Genomic DNA, 20,401 nt, shown 5'->3' on the forward strand with positions numbered 1-20,401 from the left:
ATAGGTAATTTAAGAGTGATCCTTTGGTCGAGCTTGGTGGCCCAGTTTGTAATCCCAGCCACTTTGGAAGAACCGAGGCGAATGGATTGCCTGAACCTGCGGGTTTGAGACCAGCCCGGGCAACTTGGCGAGACCTCATCTCTACCATAAATAAATAAATAATTAGCTGTGCACCTGTAGTTTTGGCTACTTGGAAGGCTGAGGCGGAAGGATTGCCTGAGCCCAGCGGGCCAAGGCTGTGGTGGCTGTAAGCATGCCACTGCACTCCAGCCTGGGTGTCAGAGTGAGACTCCAACTCAAAACAAAAAAAGAGTGATCCTTCATTAAGGAATCAAAGTCCTTAGGGCATTTGATTTGGGGTCAAACACCTGAGTTGGTCATGCTTACTATGTATCATTTAAGCTTTCTTAAATATTTTTCCCTTATGCAAAAAAAAGGATAAAATATTCCTTACTTAATAGCACATGGGATTATTGGGAGAATTTAGTAAGGCCATATAAGTGGAATCACTTTGTGTATTATATATACAAGGAGGCCAGAAAAAAACCAGAATTAATTCATTGAAAAATTGTGTATTCTTACATGTTTAAACTTTAGTCACCTTCAAAGTACTCTCTGTTTGATGCAATACATCTATCAAGACTCATTTTCCACTGCTCAAAACAGTTTTTGAACTTGTCAATTTTGATGTCTTTTAGTGCTTCTGCTGTTTTTCATTTCGTCTCTTCCACATCAGCAAAACGTTTCCTTTTGAGGCCTTTTTCATCCAGGGAAACAAAAAAAAGTTGCTCAGGGCAGGATCGGGTGGATACGGAGGCAGGGACATAGGGGTCTTGTGTTTTTTGATCAAAAACTGCTGACCACTCAGTGTGGTGTGGGCAAGTGCACCCATAAATCTCCCATCATGAAATGGGCAAACACGTTGAAAGAATCACGCCCCCTCCAAAAACAACAATTCGCTGAAGCCAAAGCGGCCTCTCACAACAACACTAGCTGGTACACTGATGCTCATGGGTTCCTAGAATGCTTACCTGGCAGGGGAAGCCTGTGCTACAAGGGACCAGTCCTCCAAAAGATGATTCCGTTTTCTGGGGAGTTACTATGCTAGTAATGTTTATGTGGGGGGAAAATATAGACGTTATGCCCATGCAATTAAATACTGTTGTTTTTGTGGGAAATTTAAAAAATGAAATAATGTATTCAAAGTATTTCTTTTCATAGGTTTTGTTTAATCCTTTTGATGACATCATCCCAAGGGAAATAAAAAAACCGAAAAAAGAGAAACCAGAAGAGGAAGTAAAGAAACTGAAACCCAAAGGCACAAAGTAATTATAGTAGAAGAATTTTTCTTCAACTTGAAAAACAACACTGATTAATTTAGTTTATTTTATTTCCTTTTGTAATAATTGTTTACTGGCAAGAGAAAGGCCGTTTTGAGTCAGGGAGATTTCAGAATTGTGAGAGAGAGAGAGTATGTGTATGTGTGTGTTTTAATGAGTATTTCTTGTATTCACATATAGTATATCTTAAGTTAAAAATGTGTTATCTCAGTTTTCCACATGAAATCTTTGTTAATAAATACATCAATATTTTATGATCCTTATATTAATTGCATAAATGAGCTATTGAGAAACCTTTCTTTTTTGCTTATTTTTAAATTAATATATGCTCACTCAGTACAAGGAATTTGGAAAGTAGAGAAAAGCATAAATATTTTGAATGACTGCATGATTGCATGCCTTATTTAATTTTTTCACTCCTTTTTTGTGCTATTAAATAATCTTATTAAAAATACTTTAAAGTCTAAAGCTGTTTCATTCAGCATTCTAGATTATTTCCTGAAGATAGTTTTCTAAAAAATAGAAATTTAAAAACTCAGGATTTTATGACAATATATTGTTAGTATTGTCTGTTTTATTAAAATAGATTTCACCTTTTTTTTTTTACTGAATTGTAGGATCCTTATTAGTGATTTTATAAAGGTTAGATTCAGGCAATTCTAGGTTTGATCCTGCCAGACCCAGTTAATAAGAAGCAAAGTTTATTCATCTTTCTGAGGTTCAATTGCCTCTTCCTGTAAAATGCTGATTATAAGTATAACACCTGGTTGTTATGAAGATTAAATGAGGAGTATGTGAAAACACCCAATAATGTAGGTGTCAATACATATTATTTTTTCTTGATATAGTACAAAGTAAGTAAGTTAAGTGGCTTTATAAACTGTAAGACATGATCCAGACACTTTGATAAGCACTTGATTCCTTGTGGCAAAATAATTTCTTATATAGTAGTATATTTGATTTTTAAAATTTTTTGATTAATTTATTTTGACTATCTCTGAATGAAAGTTCACTGTCACTATATTTATATACAGTGTTTTATCACTATGATGTATCTTGACAATAAACTCAAGTTGGGGTTTTCTTGTTTTTTGTTTTGTTGAGAGCAGATATGTTAGGGATAATGAGGTGACCATTGCTTACATCCAGATTTTGAAAAAAGATTCTCTTTTCTTGTCAAATCTTGAATTATTTTATTTTATTTTATTTTATTTTGAGTGTGAGTCTCATTCCATTGCCCGGGCTGGAGGGCAGTGGCATACTCACAGCCACCTCAGCATCGACCTGCTGGGTTCTGGCCATCCTTCCGCCTCAGCTTCCGAGTAGCCGGAACTATAGACACGTGTTACCATACCCGGCTAATTTTTTGATTTTTTTTTTTTTCCTCACCAAGTTGCCCGGGCTGGTCTCGAACCCGTGGGCTCAGGCAATCCACTCGCTTCGGCCTCCCAAAGTGCTGGGATTATAGGCTGAGCCACTTAACCTGGGCTTGAATTTTTTTAATATTTATGAGAGAGTTAAGTAACTTATTATCTTACTTGAGAGTTCTTTTTTTTGAAGGATCAAAAGAGAGATAAACTTAGTTTTTTCTCCCTTTGGGCTATTGCAGTTGTTTTTTGCTCATATGTATATATTTTCTTGTCTGACAATTTTGTGTACCTTATTAATTTTAAAATATTGAAACATATTTTGCCAAATGATTAATTGTTTCCCATTTGCCATGCTCAGGGCTATGTATGTATTAATTTTTTGGACATCTGTATTTTACTTCCAGTTTTGATAAATATAAAAAAGCCTAATTATTTCTGTCATGCTTTATTGAGTGCATCTAATGGTAATGCTCAGAATGGATCATTTTGTCATTAGTTTAATATAATGTATGAAACATTGGTGGTCTTAGGTCAAAGCCTTAACATGACACTGAAAATATAGTTACTTAGTATACTTCGCTGAATACTAAATAATATTGTCTTTTTAAAAACAGAATGTATTTCTTCTTGTAAATTCTGTTCCATTGCTTTGAAAATAAATATTCACAAGTTTTGTTTAATGCTTTTCTTTCTTTTCCCCCCTTTTTCTTCTTTTTTTTTTTTTTTTAAATTTACTAGAAATTTTAGTTTACTTTCATTTGGAGAGGAAGCCGAGGAAGAAGAGGAGGAAGTAAATCGAGTTAGTCGGGTAATCTCTAATTTGGCCTTTGTTCTGAATTATAAAAGAGATTAAGGTCTATATCTTACACTTTTTTGTATCTCCTGCTATACCTGACATAGCATATTTTACATGATACACACTCAACAGTGTTCATTTGTGGTCAGTAATATTTGCAACTTCTAAGGTTATTTGTCCTCTTAAACTTTTAGTGTTTAATTTATTTTTAATCTTGGCATTAAAAAAAATCTATTTGAACTAGACTTAAAGTTTTATGAATGGCTCAACTTTATGCTTCAGATTTTAATTGCTACTTGCTTAATTGGTTTGATGAATTATAATGAACATAAGACCAAAACTCTTATGGTATTCATTTTAATGTTATTTATATATGTTTTATTTCATTAGTTTTCATCACAGTCCTTTGAAATGTGTTATCATTATCCTCATTTTACTTATGAATACATTCTGCTATAGATAGGTTATAATTTGTTCAAAGTCATATAGCCAGTAAATAGCTACAGCTGAAAATTTCTGACTATAAAATTCATGTCTTTGGATAATACATTGCCTCCCGGCCTTTTACTCCAACCATTAGCCTTTAAGTATGACTTTTTTTTTTTTTTTTTTTTTTTTTTTTTGAGTTGGAGTCTCACTCTGTCGCCCAGACTGGAGTGCAGTGGCCGCTCCCGGCCACCGCAGCCTCGACCTGCTGGGCTCCGGCGATCCTTCCGCCTCAGCCTTCCGAGTAGCCAGAATTACAGGCATGTGCTACCACGCCCGGCTGATTTTTTGATTTATTGTAGAGATGAGGTCTCGCTGCCCAGGCGGGACTCGAACCCGCGGGCTCAGGCAATTCACTCATCTCAGCCTCCCAAAGGCGCGGGATTACAGGCTGAGCCACCGAGCCCGGCTAAGTATGACTTTTTTCAATATCATGTGTGTCACAATATTCACTGCTGAAACACAGTGTCTTTCCTTTTTTTTTAGAGCAGTGATTCTGGTGTGTATACACCAAAAAAATAATCCTCAGGGATTTTTACTTCCAGAGGTTCTGATGTGCCTTCCTTTTTTGAAAAAATAGGGAATAGTGAGACCCAAAGGATGAGGTTCAAAGTCTTTATTGTAGTCATTAAATCTCTCTAACCTGGCACTGCCTTACTTGCTTAACGTAGTCATCTGTTTCTTACCAACACTAACAATAATATAGACTTAAAAGCACACCATTGTTACTTTTCTTCTATATCCATGCGCTTTCTTTATTCCATGAGCATGATTTTGGTAGGCTAACGTTGGGCACATAGTAAGCACTCTCTTTATACCCTTTGCAATAAAACTGAATTAAAATGGGCATATTTAAGAAATATTTTGGTTACAATTTTTTCTTGCTTTTGACAGTATCCTTGAGTGGTCTGTTTGATACCATAGATTCAGTTACCACCTACCTGTACACCAACATTCTAAACTCTAAAATATAAGGCCAAATATTTCCTTTGCTGTAATCTCTCATTCTGACTTGCTTTAGAAAATATCTCGGCTAGGCTCGGTGGCTCAGCCTGTAATCCCAGCAATCTGGGAGGCCTAGGCGAGTGGATTACCTGAGCCCGTGGGTTTGAGACCAGCCCGGGCAATTTGGTGAGACCGCCTCTCTACAATAAATCAAAAGTCAGCCAGGCGTGGTAGCTTGCGCTTGTAGTTCTGGCTATTTGGAAGGCTGAGGCGGAAGGATCACCGGAGTCCAGCAGGTCGACACTGGGGTGACCCTGAGCATGCCACTGCATTCCAGCCTGGGCCACAGAATGAGATTCCAATTCAAAAAAAGAAAAAGAAAAGAAACGAAAATATCTCTACTTTAGATGTCAAAACTAAATTTATTTTTACACAAAAACCTCCTTTTTCTATTCCAACATCATCAATCACTCTGTCACCATGATATCTCGAGTCATCAATATCTCAGGAATGGCATGTCATTCTTTAGATGTCAGCGCACTAGTCTTGCATTGCTTATGATTCAAATTTGTGCCTCATCAAAATGAAAGATTTACTATATGTCATGATTCTGCAGGTATATTTGTGAATGGACAAAATCATGAATGTTACATTTGGAAATTGCCAGAGTTTCCTTTTATTGATGTTTTCTAAAGATGTCAACTTTCCTTGCATACTCAAGGCTTCCCTACAGTTCTCACACCCGTTCTCCTTTTTGCTGGAGTGTGCTCTGTCCTATATTTGTCTACTTTTTGTTTTTCCTTTAAGATTTAGCTCCACTCTCATTTTCTTGCTACTTCTACCTCCCTTCCCACAAAACTCCCACCAAGGCTAAGCTAGGTGCTTCTTTCCATAGTAATCTGTCTATAGCCATCAAAGCAATTATCATATTGCATTATAATGATTTTATTTCTTGTCTGCTAACTGTGCTAAATATTTATTTTATGTGATCTCTGTAACAACCATGTGATATAGATGTCATTATTCCTATTTTGAAGATTTTAAAAAAGCAATACTGAGTTAAATTACTGTTCAAGATTATGTAATCAGGAGGTGGTAGTATCAGAATTTTTAACTTAGGTTTTTATAGCTATTTAAGTCTCTGATATGATTGTGAATGCTACAGAATCTGTCTCCTTCAAGCCCAAGCCATCTAAAAGGCTGTTGAAAAATATTCACTGATAGCATTGCATTCTGGGGTAGAAAGCAGCCGAGCTCAGTGCAATTGGCCCATTGCCCCTTCGTAACTCCCAATAGGGTCCTGGACAGTAGGTTGACCGGCCATGGAAAGCAAGGGTCGGAGAGAGAAGTTTTTCTGCCCATCTTTTTGTTTAAATAAAATTTTAGGCCTGAAATAAGTTTTGTTCACAGTTACTTTGAGATTTACTTCACAAGGAAATTACCTTGAATTTTCTCTATTTGTAACAGCAGCATGTGTTAAGTGTTCAAATTTATCTTCCTTCTGCTGTTTTATATTGTAAACTATAAAGAGTGATATGTTTGAATTATACTGAATATTGTGAACTTGCACTCCAAAAGCAATTTGAGTTTGCTTTAATATTGAAATGCTCAAGGATACCACCACAGATGGTGCTGGCTTGTTCTTTATTTTCTTTCTTAAACCTGAGAAGCAATTTAGACCGTTTAGAAAGACTAAGTAAAATCTTTCAGTTCAGCCAAGAAAATTACAACCCACACACAGTCCATTATCAAATGAATATTATTATCCTAGTATTGTCATCATATTTTTTCTCATCTGACTCTTTAATGGAGGATGCTTTGTGATAAAATTTCCATCAAATGCTTGTAGCTGACTCTCACATCTAGACCTCTAAACTGACTTATTCTTCTTTTTTCCAGGTGCCTACTGGACACCTCTCTTTAAATCTCTCACTAGGTACTCAAGCCATGACTAAGGCTTAACTCCTTATTTTTTCTTCCCAAACTTCTTGTTTTATGACTTCTTTCAATTCCCTGCTGCCAATATCCTCCAAAGAAGAACTTTAGGTTCAGTTCTGACCTTTTTCCCTAACTTTTTCTCTGAGGTATTCTAGTAAATTTTCATTCAGGATGTATCTCAAATCTCATTTTTCCTTGTAGTTTATTTGGCTACTACCCTTGTTCAGGCCTTCATTATCTCTAGGCTGGACTATTGTAGTAGTCTACAGACTGATCTCCCGTCTCCCTTCTCTCTTTTTCCTTCCACTACTAGAGTAGTCTTCCTGAGGCTTAAGATGTTACTGTTTCTCTCTCTTGACTGTAAAAATCAAGCTAACTTTCTTGGCCTGTTATTGCAAGACTAACTCCCCTTCACCAACTCTGCCCTTCATCCTAGTACTTTCTCAACTTTCCTGCTGATTAAAATCACTTGTGGTACGTTTAAAAATTAAGATTTCTGGGTACCATCTCAGACTCACCGAGTCAAAATTTCCAAGGAAGAGATCTGGGAAGCTGTACTTTTAATTCATTCCCCTGGAATGTATACCACGGAAATGTAGGAACTACTGCATTAGCAGATCTGAATATGTATGTATTTATGTGCCTTTTCTTTTTCTTTTGCTTTTTTTCCCTCTTTGTTTATGTTCTTTTCTCTGCCTGAAATGTCCCATCCCACCGCTGGATGTTAAAATCATATTTATTTTCAACACTTTAAATACCTTCTTTTTAAAATATCTTTTCTGATTTTACTTAATCTTTTCTTTTTCATACCTAACCCTTGCTTTTCTTTTGATACTTTACATTTTCCTTTTAAACACATCCTTTTGCTTTATTATACAAGAAGGCATGTGATAATATTCTCATTGTATCCTACTCTAACATTGTACCCTTTATTTTTTTAACTTATTAATTGTGTAAACTCCTGGGCTCTAGGCTCCTTGCAGACAGAACCTGTGTCATCTTTGAGTGGCAGTGTGTTGAAGTAGAAATAGCCTGTATTTGAGATTATACAAACACATGTTGAAACTTTACTTTCCACTGACATGCTGTGATCTTGGATAACTTAGTCTCTTTAAACCTCAATTTTCTTTTCTGTAACATGGAAATAATATGTATTGTTTAGTGTTGTAAGATAAGGCTGTGGATAGTTTTTGTTTTGATATATTATAAATCTTGAAAAACATCTTTGGAAGTCAAATGTCTTAAAATAGAACAATATACTATATGTTATAATTGGTCTTTTTATCTCAGAGAACTAAAGAATATCAAATAATCTCTAAAATGATCATCCTTATATGTAGAAGCTCGTGCCCAAGCAATCCTGAGGGCTAGTGGGAAACTTAACCAGCAGCTCAACCTTCTTGGGTAGGAAGCCATAAGCTCAACCCAAGTTGGCCTTGTGTCTTTTCTTAGCACCCCTCTAGGTTTCTAGATAGTAGCTCGAGGAGACTTGAAGAGCATGGGTGTGCACCTGTACATTTTAACTCGCCAACATCCCTTTCTCCATGTGCGAGTGGGTCTTTGTACACTGTAGACTCTCTGACCTATAGAATATAGCTGTTTTGTCTGCTTATGTAATGGAATAATGGATAAGTTTAGCTTGAGAAAATAGAACAACAACGACATTGTTGAAATTTACTGGCTTAGAGGAAAGGAAATTGCTTTAGAGTGCATGAGATAAATTCCAGAGAGGCTCCAAATAAAAGTATATTTTTATTTTTCTTATCTGCGGTTCTTCACACAGTAAACACCCTTCAAATACCTTGATTTCAAAAACAGGAAGGCTATTTGAATATTGGAAGAGTCTGACTACTAGAATATAGTTCTTTAAAATTTAGCCTTACTATCTTTAAAGGTATGAATGAAATAACTGAAGCCAAAGCCAAATAAGTATCTTTTACAATGACTAAAAACAATTTGCAGTTTCAGTGGTCACATTAAATTAAATATTCCTAAAGGGCTTAAAAATAGTTGTTTCATTATTCATTTGCTTATCAAGTTTCTTTTTTCAGTGACTCCACAGTGTTAAGCTTTCTTCCAGAACCTGTCTGACTGATCACAAGTTAATAATTGGTAAAGTCTGAACTGAATTGACTTTACTTTCTGTGAAAGGAGAAATGAGCTCAAGCCCCTCTGTTTTATGGATTATCAGTGTGGGATTACAGATACGCCTTCACCTCACTCGTTTATTCCTGACAAGGTGCCTCTCCCACATGGGTTAGCTTTCCTTCATTATTTATTTCAGTATCTTTCTACTACCTGATAAAATCTCTTTAGAATCATAGAATTTTATAGCTCAATGGGATCTTGTCCAACTTCCCTTCTTTTTAGATGAGGAAACTGAGACTATGGCTAAGTGATTTGCCAGACTGACTTCATTTCCTTTTTGATAGGATTGCATGATAGCGGAATGCCATAAGAATCATATCGTGAGTTCAGAAAAGCACATTGTCAGACACTTTCATGATATTCTTGTGGACAACATGAAGAAATGTGATCTGGGAGATAGTACAGTCAGATAGATTTATAGCTAATTGAATACTGCTGCCCAAAGGGTGCTTTGTTGTCAACCTGTGCCTGATTATTCGAACTAGTAAGTTGAAATGCAATAGGAGAACATGTAAATTCTGTACTTTAGTTCAATAAAACCAGCTGAATAGATATGGCATAATAGCCTGTAAGCCCCAGTGGAACTAAGAGTGAGCTCTCTGGAGTAAGGAATGTAACATTCTCTGTATTGTTTGGATCACATTTGCAGCATTTGCACACATTTAAGAAAGATATTGACAAACTAGATGCATCCAAGGGAAGGGAAGGTGGTGAGGAGGATGGAGATGATGCTATAATCCACCTCACAAAGGATGCTTGAGGAACTGGATCTACTTTGGAGAAGTAAATCTAAGTGAAAGTATGATCCTAGTATTGAAAGGTTTCTGTCTGGAATATCTTTCCCCTCATATTGCTTTCTTAAACAATACTTTTATTCAAATGTCTGTATTGACTTGAAATTTACTCATAAATCGTTATGCATAACAAATACAAATGTCAGACAGTACTTTCCCAGTAAGAGCTTACAATCAGACAAGTAGTTTTCATGAGGCAAGTTAAACAGCAGGCCCATTTTAAAAGTATCTTAATAGCTAGTATTTTAATATAGTGATCAAATTGTGCCATGTTCACAGTGATACAGTATTTCTCTTACTACATGTTAACATGTTCAAATCCAAAGTTATACAAAGGCTTTTTTCTCATCCAGAAAAAGTTATATTGGTAGACAAATTCACCACTTGTGAGAATAAAGTAAGAATGTTTTCTCCTATTCTAGTTTATTTTTTGAAATCACTCTTTCCCCCAAAGTTGGCAGGTCAGGTGGGCATGGTATGGAGAATGCTGCTAGGCCATTTGCACAGAGGTTATCAGAAATGTTAAAAAGTCTAACTTATAAAATATTTCTGCCCCATTAAATTGTACTCAACTTTAATAAAACATTTAATTAGTTTCTTATTGTGTTATAACGTTGTCATAAATTTAGTGACTTTGAGGAAAATAATCTTAGTATGTTATGATTCTGGAGGTCAGAAGTCTGTCTCTTTGTCTTTGAGTATGAAGTGCCAGATAATGTAAATTTTCTACATCCGCTCAGATATTCATTTTTAGATTCACTTGCAGACAGTTTTGAATTTTCCGTGGAGCTCCTTACTCTGAAGTCACTAAATATATTTAGTATTTTGTTCAGCAGCTAAACCCTTTAATTAATCAGACTCTTTGATACCTTTTAAAAACCATTTGAAAATATATTTGGTGTTCTTTCTTTAACGTCATTGTGACCTGATGGCATAAATAAGAACCTAAAACAGGCCTTTCAGAAAGCATAGTTATTAAAGAGAAATATCTGAGTTTATCTTCACCCTCTTTTGGATTGTCTTCTAATTTCTTCCACTCTTCCCCAATTTGCTTTTCCTCCCTACAGGATGCAGAGTCTACTCTAGTGGGAAAGTAAGCCTAAAACAAAGCCTACAGAAAGGCAACAAGCTTTTTATCATGTTCTTCTAACCTAATTCAATGTAAAAAGTTAATTAAAATTTGAAATGGTTATGATTTTTCAGATTAATTACAGGTTTCTTATTTTGTAGACTATTTTAAATTTATGTAAAACAGATTTGTTCTTTTTTCTTCAAACTGCTTAAAGTTTTGAGAGACAAATTAAGAGCTTTTCTTAAAAATAATTTTTTTTAAAAATTGACAAATATGCATTATATATATTTATTATGTACAACATGTTTAAAATGTACATGCATTGTGGGATGGATACATTGAGCTAATTAGCATATGCATTACCTCACATACATAACTTTTTTTTGTGTTGTGAAAACTTAAAAATCTCTTTTAGTGACTTTTAAGAAGACAATATAAGAACCAATTTCCTTTTTTTTTTCTTTATCCATACTCAGTTTTTATTTTATTTTATTTTTAATTTTAAAGATGTGGGATACAATTCAGAGTTAAGTATACGAATGTTCATTATGCAAGTGCCCTTGTTAATGAGGTGTGCCCTCCCTCCCCTGGCAGTTTCCCACTACTGCCAATCCCTTTCTTATAGTATTATGATAATTGTTCAAGGTCTGCTTATGAGTGAAAACATATGGTACTCTACTCTTTGTTTCTGTGATAGATCACTGAGTATGATAGACTCTAAATCCATCCAAGTTGCTGCAAAGTCCATATATTCGTCCTTCTTTATGTCTGTATAATATTCCATTGTGTATATGTACCACATTTTTTTAATCCAGTCCAGCTTCCATGGGCAGCATGGTTGGTTCCATGTTTTTGCTGTTGTGAATAGAACTGCAACAAACATACATGTGCAGGTGTCTTTTTTGTAGAATGAGTTGAGTTCCTCCGGGTATATTCCTAATGGGGAATTGCTGGGTCATATGGAAGATCAAATTCTAGTTCTTTCAGAATTTGCCACACTGTCTTCCAAAGAATGCACTAGTTTGCATTCCCACCAGCAGTGTAGAAGCATTCCTTTTTCTCTACATCCTCATCAGCATCTATTGTAGAACCAATTTTTAAAAAAATTATTAACCATTGTAAATGAGTATTTATAGATAAGTATAATAGTATACTTCATTAATGAACCAAGAGCTTAGAGACCTAAATTCTAATCTTGCTTCTGCTATTTTTTAGTATAACTATTATTTTCTGATCTTTGAACTAAGAGGCTAGATAGAGGATCTGAGGGTACCTCTGACTGTGATGTTTATGATCATGACTCAATGAGGGAACTAGGTGGGAAGAATTATTAAGGAAATATTTCTGAGTAAGATAAGCTGATGACTAGAGATGAAGAGAAAGGAATTTGGGGGAAGGAAAACATTAAAAAAGTTAAGGTTTTTATTTTAGTTCAGGTTCTTTTACGTTCACCATACACTTTTGCACATATCTTAGTTAATTCTCTTGTGTGAAATAGGCAAACCTGTTATTATTATTATTTCCATTTTGTAGACTAGGCTTCTGAGATCTGATCTGAGATGCACAAATGGTACAAGTTTTGGACTAAAATTTATAGAATTATGTAGTGTTACATTTTGAAACTCATTTGGTCCATATCATCTTTCTTCTTGTCTTGTGTTCAGTCTGCTACAATACCTTCTGTTTTTAAAATATTCCCCATTTTTCATAGTTTAACAAATCAAGTAATTAGTTGACATTTTGCCTTTTTATCTTAAATTTATCTAATTTAAGTGAGTTTAACGAATTGCAAATATAGGTTAACTGCATAACTCAGATTTTATGACTTTTTAAAGCTACAAATAATAGTAATTTAGATTAACCATTGGAGAAAGGTTTTTATGTTGTTGTTGTCTTATAAAAACTGTACTATAAGCATGTTTTCATTGATTAGATTTTAAAATGTTGAGAGCTCCTTGTTAATACAGATGTTTAAAATCTATTATTTTCATTGGGGAAATATATTTCAGAAATATATTTATCTACATCTGCCTTAGAGTTAAACCTGTCAAATTTAAGAGACTTTTAAAAATGAACAGTAGTAAACAGAACTTAAGGAAAAGAGGTATTTTCATCTCTCTGTGTCTGACATTTTAATATTTCAGTTAAAATATTTTAGAATGAATTTTTCAAAATAAAAACTTCCTTCAAAACAAATAGATATTATGCTTTATTTCAGTCATCTCTAATCTGTTACTGTTCACTTTTATATGATTAGTAGGGAGCATGCGTGTTCAGTGGCTTCCCAACTCAAGATGCAAGGTATAAGCTTGAAATGCCCTACCCTGCAGTAGGGAACTCTGTAGGATAAGGGATTGCAACTATGAAACCAGGCCAGTGTTCTAGGTCCACAAGGCCCTGTAGAAAAAGAAACATGGATACATTTGGATTTTCGGTATACAGGGACTATGGTCAGACAGACAGGTCTATACTTAAGTCCTAGATCCTCTAACACTGACTAACTTTGTGATATTTTGTAAATTACTTAATCTCTCTAATGCTCAGTTCATATGCTTCCATTTGGGTAGAGAGGAAACAAGGGCGTAGAAATATTGTCTGTAACACAGTGCTGGCACAAAGTTATACTGAATAAATTAGAATAATAGCAGAAGTAGTTGTTATTTTATAGTTCTACTTATATTTTCTTATGTCTTGTTTTCTTACTAAGAAGCATATTTATGAGAACATGAACTTTGGAATTAAAGCATTTAGTAAACATTTGGTCATTGATGAATGTTCTCTCTTCTACATCTCTATTTTTTATTTGTTAAATAGTACTTTGGAGGTGCACTCATGGTTGCTTGGGTATATTTTAGAAAGTGATTCTGTGCAGAATAGATGGTATATTTGAAGAATAATAGTATGCACTTATTTAGAATTACACTTGTGATCTAGCTTCTATATTGTAATATATGCATCATAAAAATTAACTAGTTGTATGTGATTTAGTGCTTGAAGGTAGTAATCAATAGGCTTATTTGTAATGATGTATCACTTTTTAAAAGAAAAGTTATTACTAAAATAGTACAGTAAGTCTCCTACATACAAACCTTCAAGTTGCAAACTCTAAACAGGCACACATCCTTTTTAAGGTACACATCCTTTCTTTAAGGCACATATCCTTTCTGCCAGGTGTCAGTATAGTCTGTTAAATACATATAGTACTGTATAGATGATTTTGTTAATTGGGTACCTAGACTAAAATTGTTGGACTTAAAAACAAATTGTACTTATAAATTCACTCTCTGAACAGATCTTTTTGGTATATGGGGACTTCCTGTATTTTCAGTCAATGGAAAAGTTGGATTCTTATTTATAGAGCTTTAGTTTATACTGGATTTTTTAGAAACACATCTTTTGCTAACCACATTATGTAAGTACTAGATTTTATGTAAATTTGTTAACTCGTCCTTTTGGGAGACTTCTTCCCCACCCCTCACTTATGAATATATTGTATATTCCTTTCCAGAGCATGAAAGGCAAAAGCAAAAGTAGTCATGACTTGCTTAAAGATGATCCACATCTCAGTTCAGTTCCAGCTGTAGAAAGGTTAGTCTATTGTTGATATGATCCTGTACTTATTTTCTGGCCCAAATAATTTTCTTGCTTCCTTTGTGAGTAAACAATCAGTTCTCATAAGTAAAAGTTTAAAACCCACCCAGAAAAATAAAGCATTTTGATAATGGAGGTAGAGTACTTCTAGCATGATAGAGAAGCACTCCAGTCACTTTCATTGTTGCTGTCTACCTCTGTTGAACTAATTAAATTTAAAATTAATTTTTAAACTTTTTTATCTTAGGATAGTTTCAGTACTAGAATCTGTTTGCTTTAACAATTTAATGTTTAATTCAAAGTTGCTAACTTTTTCCTTGAGGCATTTCTGTCTCAGTTTGTATCGTGGGTGAACAAATCAGAGTTGAAGATTTTTGTGAAGTCACCACTTTTTGGGCCAATCTACTGACTCTAAGGTCTCACATACTCTGAGGAGTTAACAGAAAGTGTCTTGTTATCTTTGTTATTTCTCTTTGAAAAGGGAAGATGTCTTAGTGTTAAATACAGTTGCACGTGATATACTGGGCCAGTGTCTCAAGGGGGACTGAAATACTGTTGTATTGAGTTTAGCTCATTTTTAAAAATCCTGTTTTAAAACAATACTTTATAATTTCCTTTTATTTGAAGGATTTGGGGTTTTTTTTAGCTAGAATATTGAGGCCAATAGAATAAATTATTTTCTGCATACCTTTGTTCATAAAAAATAGCACTGTTAATTATTGTTTGCTTTTTTCTTTTAAATTCTAGTGAATTCATGTATGGGGGACCTCTCAAAAAATGGAATTTTATTTATAAAAATTTGTGTATTTATTTTTACATGTTTAAACTTCAGTTTCCTTCAAAGTACTCTCTGTTTGATGCAATATACCTATCAAGATGCTTTTTCTACTGCTCAAAAATAGTTTTTGAACTTAACAATTTTAATACCTTTTAGTGCTTCTGCTGTTTTTTGTTTCACCTCTTTCACATTGGTGAGACGTTTGCCTTTGAGGACTTTTTTCATCTGGGGAAACCAGAAATGTCACTTGGGGCAAGATTAGGTGAATAGGGAGGGTATGGTCTGGGGGTTTATGCCGTTTTTGGTCAAAAACTGCTGAACACTCAGCATGGTTAGACAGGTGCATTGTCATGGTAGAAGAACCAATCACCTGTTTGTCACAACTCAGGACATTTCTTCTGCAAATTGTCTCTCACAATATGCCAATGGGTTCCTGGAATACTTAACTAGCAGGGGAAGCCTATATTATAAAAAGCATGCTTTAAGATAATTCCAGGATTTTTGGGGTTCCCCCTCATACCTGCTAACTGAGTATACCTCTTATTTTATTTATAAAAAAAATGACTCCCTTTTAGAATGTTTCCATCCACTCTATAATGCCATTTTGAAATTTTTATGTTGAAATAAATTTTTGGAACATTAATCTAGCAAAGTATTCTAAATTTTTGGATTATTAAATAATTTTATTAGCTTCACCTCAAAGTTAAGATATATTTGTCTTATTTTTTACAGCGAAATGGGTGATACAGCAGAAAATTTAGATGACGTGAGTATTAATTTTAATATATAGCTTGAATTATTTATAAAGTTCAAAATTTTATAAAAATTATTTTTCTTAAAAAGTAATATATATATTTTTTATAATTATATGTGTCAAATTTTGAAAACTTTATAAAAATAAAAATTATTTTGATATTGGACGATTTCCTTCCGTGTGTGTATGTTTGTGTAGATGTGTGTATACATGTGTATATGTCTCTACAAAATTGGAATCTTACATACGAATTTCTAACCTGCTTTTTCTTCCCTTTCCATAACGTTACATGGATACATGAGTACTCAAAATTTAGATGTTATAATTTTATTTTAATATGTTAAAAGTTTAAATGTTAGGCTAGGTGCAGTGGCTCACACCTGTAATCCCTACACTTTGGTGAACCAAGGTGGGAAGATTGCTTGAGGCTAGTTTGATATTAACCTGGGTAACATAGCAAAAACCTCATCTCTACAAAAATAAATGCATGCATACATACATATATACACAAAAATTAGCCAGATATGGTAGTTGTAGTCCCAGCTATTAGGGATGCTGAGGTAGAAGGATTGCCTGAGCCCGGGAGGTCAGATTGCATTGAGCTGTGTTTGTGCTGCTGCACTCCAGCATGGGTAAGAGAATGAGACCTCAAATTAAAAAAAAAAAAAGTTAAAATGTTGATGGCTGGGCATCCTACATGATATATGGAAATGCTTGGATCAGTCATTTGTCATTTTTATACATACATTTCAGAAGATTCTCACTCAAGACTGTAGTGATTTTTCTTTATTAAGTGTGCTATCTGATAAAGCTAATAAATCAGAAAGGTTTTCTTTTAATATGTAAGAGAGTAAGTTTTTCAAATTATACATCTGCCATTTTATATGAAAACCCTTTGATATTTGCATTTGTATAATTCATTAGGAAGTACGTAACTTCCCATGCATGTACACAGATTTATCTATTACCACAGTCAAATGAGAAGATTCTTTCTGACTATCTACAGTAGAGGGAGTTTGAATATCTGACCTTGTCATGAAAACTTTCCTAGAAGAGATGATGTTGTTTATGTCTTGTAGGAAAATTAGAAGTTAACTAGTCAAGAAATAAAGTGGTAAACTGTGAGGTCCCCTCTAGCACCAAGAACTGCAAATGCTGAAGCATGGAAATAAGGCAAGATTATACCTTATTTAGAAAATACAAACTGAGACAAAGTTTGAGGGAGCCTGTCTTGTGAAGAGCAGGGAGGAAGAGTGTTAAAGGTAAAAGGAACCACATATACAGAAGACTGTGAAGCAGGAGAAAGTTTGGTGTCCTCCAGAGGCTGAAAGCAGGCCAATGCGAACAGAGTGTTGTAACAGGAAGGAAAGGGGGTGAGGTCGGAGAATTAGGGGGCAGGCAGGTATTGTAGAGCTTCATAGGCCATGGTGTAGAGTTTTAATTTCATCCTAAAAGGAACGAGGAACAGTCGAAGGGTGCTTGTTAAAAAGAAGGGCGCTGTGGTCAACTTTGCATTTTAGGAATGTTGGCAATATTGTAGAGGGAAAACTAGAGAAAACAGACTGGAATCAAGGAGAGCTCTGCGAAGCTGTTGCAGGAGGAGAGCATGGTGCTAGACCACACTGTGAGATGAAAAAGGTATACTTGAAAGCGATGTGAGAGGCAACTGATTCCATGTTACCAGGTGAGAGAGGAGGGTTCTCAGACAACCACAAAGTTACTGGTTTGGGCACCCTATGAAATGGGTGACAAACAAAGTATAGGCTAGAGGTGGGGAGAAAGATAAAAATAAAGTTAGTTTTGTACATTTTGAGATTGACGTAACTTTCAGACATCTGTGTAACCAAAATATGGGTCTAGAAGGTAGGATCAAGGTATAGGATAGAATGTGAAAGTATAGATTTGCTCCTGATACCATGAGTAGAGATGAGATCATCTAAGGATAGTTTATGGTCTCTAGCATGTTTTGTGTACCAGAGCCTTTGAAATGACTAAAACTGTGGCTCCTTTCCCAAGAAATGACGGCACTCACGACCAAAATTGTATGAATTTGCAAGGGATTTTTTTTTAAAGATTTTCTTAAGCCCTAGCATGGAAGGCCTAGGTTAGTGGTTATCAAATTTTAGTGCTTAAGAATTACTGGCCAGGCATGGTGGCTCACATCTATAGACCCAACACTTTGGGAGGCTCAGGTGGGAAGATCACTCGAGGCCAGACTGGGCAACATAGCAAGGCCTCATCTCTACAATTAAAATAAAATAAAGAATTTGACATCCTGCTAAAAAACATTTACAGTTCCTATGCCTGGAGATTTTGGTTCATCAAGTCTGCAACAAGGACTGTGAAGATACATTTTTAACAGGGAACCATGTAATCAAGTCTGAGACCCAGACTTTGAGGACTGCTCTAGGGGTCTACAACCCTCAAGTTAAGCATTCCACCTCACTATGATTCACCAGATCAAAGAGTCACAAAAAAAAGATCATTCACTCGGGGTAGTTTCTTCCTCCTCCTTTTCCCTCCTGTCTCTTCTCTCCTTCCTCTGTTAGTGCTGGAAGTGATTTTGCAGTTGAAGACCCAGCAGTAAACAAAACAAGCCAGGATTTTAGCCTTTGGAGTGTTGGCTCTAAATGAGTGAGTGATAATTATCACAGACATAATTAAAATATGTGGTATATTGGATAGCGATAAATGTTTTGGACAATATGCCAAGGAAGGGGAATAGTGTCCTGGAGACGAGTGGGTGGTTCTGCCATTTTAGTAGGGTGATCAAGAAAAGCATCACTGAGCAAAGATCTGAAGGAGACGAAAGAGCAAGCCATGCAGATATCTAGAATACAAGTGTTTTGTGCTAGGGAGAACAACAGCTCCAAAGTTGCCTAGGGTTGCTGGGCTGGAGGTGTAGATTATATCAGGGAGGCAGAGATTGTACAGGGCCTTGACTGAGTCGGGGGGTTTCAGAAGACAAGTGATTGCTGAGACTTAGATTATAGAAAGAAATCTCAGCTTCTCCACTACACCTGTTCTACTTAAACTAATCCCTGGTTGAGGTCAGTATGCTGATCAATCGCCTCCAAAAGCCACATTTCCCACTGGAATAAGAATAGGAATATAGATACACACAGTATCCTGAGTGATGCAGGAGAAGTCTGTGCCTCATAGAGGAGCTGGGTGTGAATGGAGCAAACAACTTTTCCCGGGATAGGCATCCCGTGCTTCCATAGTTGGCTTAGAGCAGAACCAAGGGTCATTCTCACCTTGAGCAGATTCTTCAAGCCCTCACTAATTCAAAATGAAACAAAACAACAAACCCGGTCTAGAATGCAATAAGGGGAGTCATTGGATGCAATAGATCTCTGGAAGTGAAACTGGAAATTGAATGCCTGGCAAATACTCAGTTTCAGTTTCTACAGGATGGAGAAGATGCAAGTGCAGAGCGTGGTGATGATGATGATGATGATGAAAAGAACCTGATGAGAGAAAGAATTGCAAAAAAGTTAAAAAAGGACACAAGCACAAATGTTAGATCAGCCAGAGAGAGAGAAGTGGAGAAGAAATCAGTCAGCCGCAGGTGAGTCCATCATTGTGCTTCTCAGTATCACAGTTTTTGTCTTTTTATACATCAGACTGAGACCTCTGTTTAATTTTTACTTAAGTGTTTTCATAGTGTTTGATGAATAACCAGTTACACAAGTTGGCCCATTTGGGAACCTTAAAAAAATAGACCAAGCTTAAGGCAAATTCTACTTCATTTCTTTCTGATCCTTTTTTTGGAAAGGCTCTGTAGATTTTTATATAGAGAGTAAACAATATTAGCTAAATATGGGAGAATGTGTTTGTTTAATACTAATGAGAGCAGTAGAGTAATTGTATAGAAAGAAAAGAGACACTCAATTTAGGTGAGTAAAATTTATCAAAACTGATGAGAAAGACATGTAGGCCTGAAAACATTCTTAAATGTCTTTTCATGTCTGATTGACCAAATACCATATACCCTTTCTAATCCCTATCAGTCTATCATAAAAGATCATAAAAACTAAGCTTCAAATGATAAGATCAAGAATATCTCATAATTTAAACATCACACTCATGAAATATTCTTCAGAATTACCAATACCCTGATTCAGATCACCACCATCTCTGTGGATTCACTGAAGAAGTCTCCTAAGTTGTCTTGTCCAGTTATCTCCCTTATTATGGACTGAATATTTATTGTCCTCCAAAATCCATTAGGTTGATTCCCTAACCTAAAAGAAATTTCAGCACATGATGAAAAGTTCACTGTCCGGTGAACTTGGACATGTGACTCAACATTTAATTCTCAACATTGGAAAGTGACTCAACATTTATTTCTCTTGAAATTCAACTTAATGAAAAACTCTCTTCTTT

General features: G+C 35.2%; 1 protein-coding gene across 1 annotated transcript in view; it reads left to right on the forward strand.

Moving 5' to 3' along the window:
• Window positions 1-20,401, forward strand: part of CWC27 (CWC27 spliceosome associated protein homolog) — a 252,212-nt gene that overhangs the window by 19,895 nt on the left and 211,916 nt on the right. The window contains exons 6-10 of the mRNA XM_008059226.2: window positions 1,222-1,325; window positions 3,449-3,518; window positions 14,398-14,477; window positions 15,991-16,024; window positions 19,426-19,583. Of these exons, the coding sequence (XP_008057417.1) occupies window positions 1,222-1,325; window positions 3,449-3,518; window positions 14,398-14,477; window positions 15,991-16,024; window positions 19,426-19,583 (446 nt within the window). The remainder of the gene's footprint in view (window positions 1-1,221; window positions 1,326-3,448; window positions 3,519-14,397; window positions 14,478-15,990; window positions 16,025-19,425; window positions 19,584-20,401) is intronic.

Source organism: Carlito syrichta, unplaced genomic scaffold (genome assembly GCF_000164805.1).
Source record: "Carlito syrichta isolate Samal-C Ts95f unplaced genomic scaffold, Tarsius_syrichta-2.0.1 Scaffold303959, whole genome shotgun sequence".
Lineage (NCBI taxonomy): Eukaryota > Metazoa > Chordata > Mammalia > Primates > Tarsiidae > Carlito > Carlito syrichta.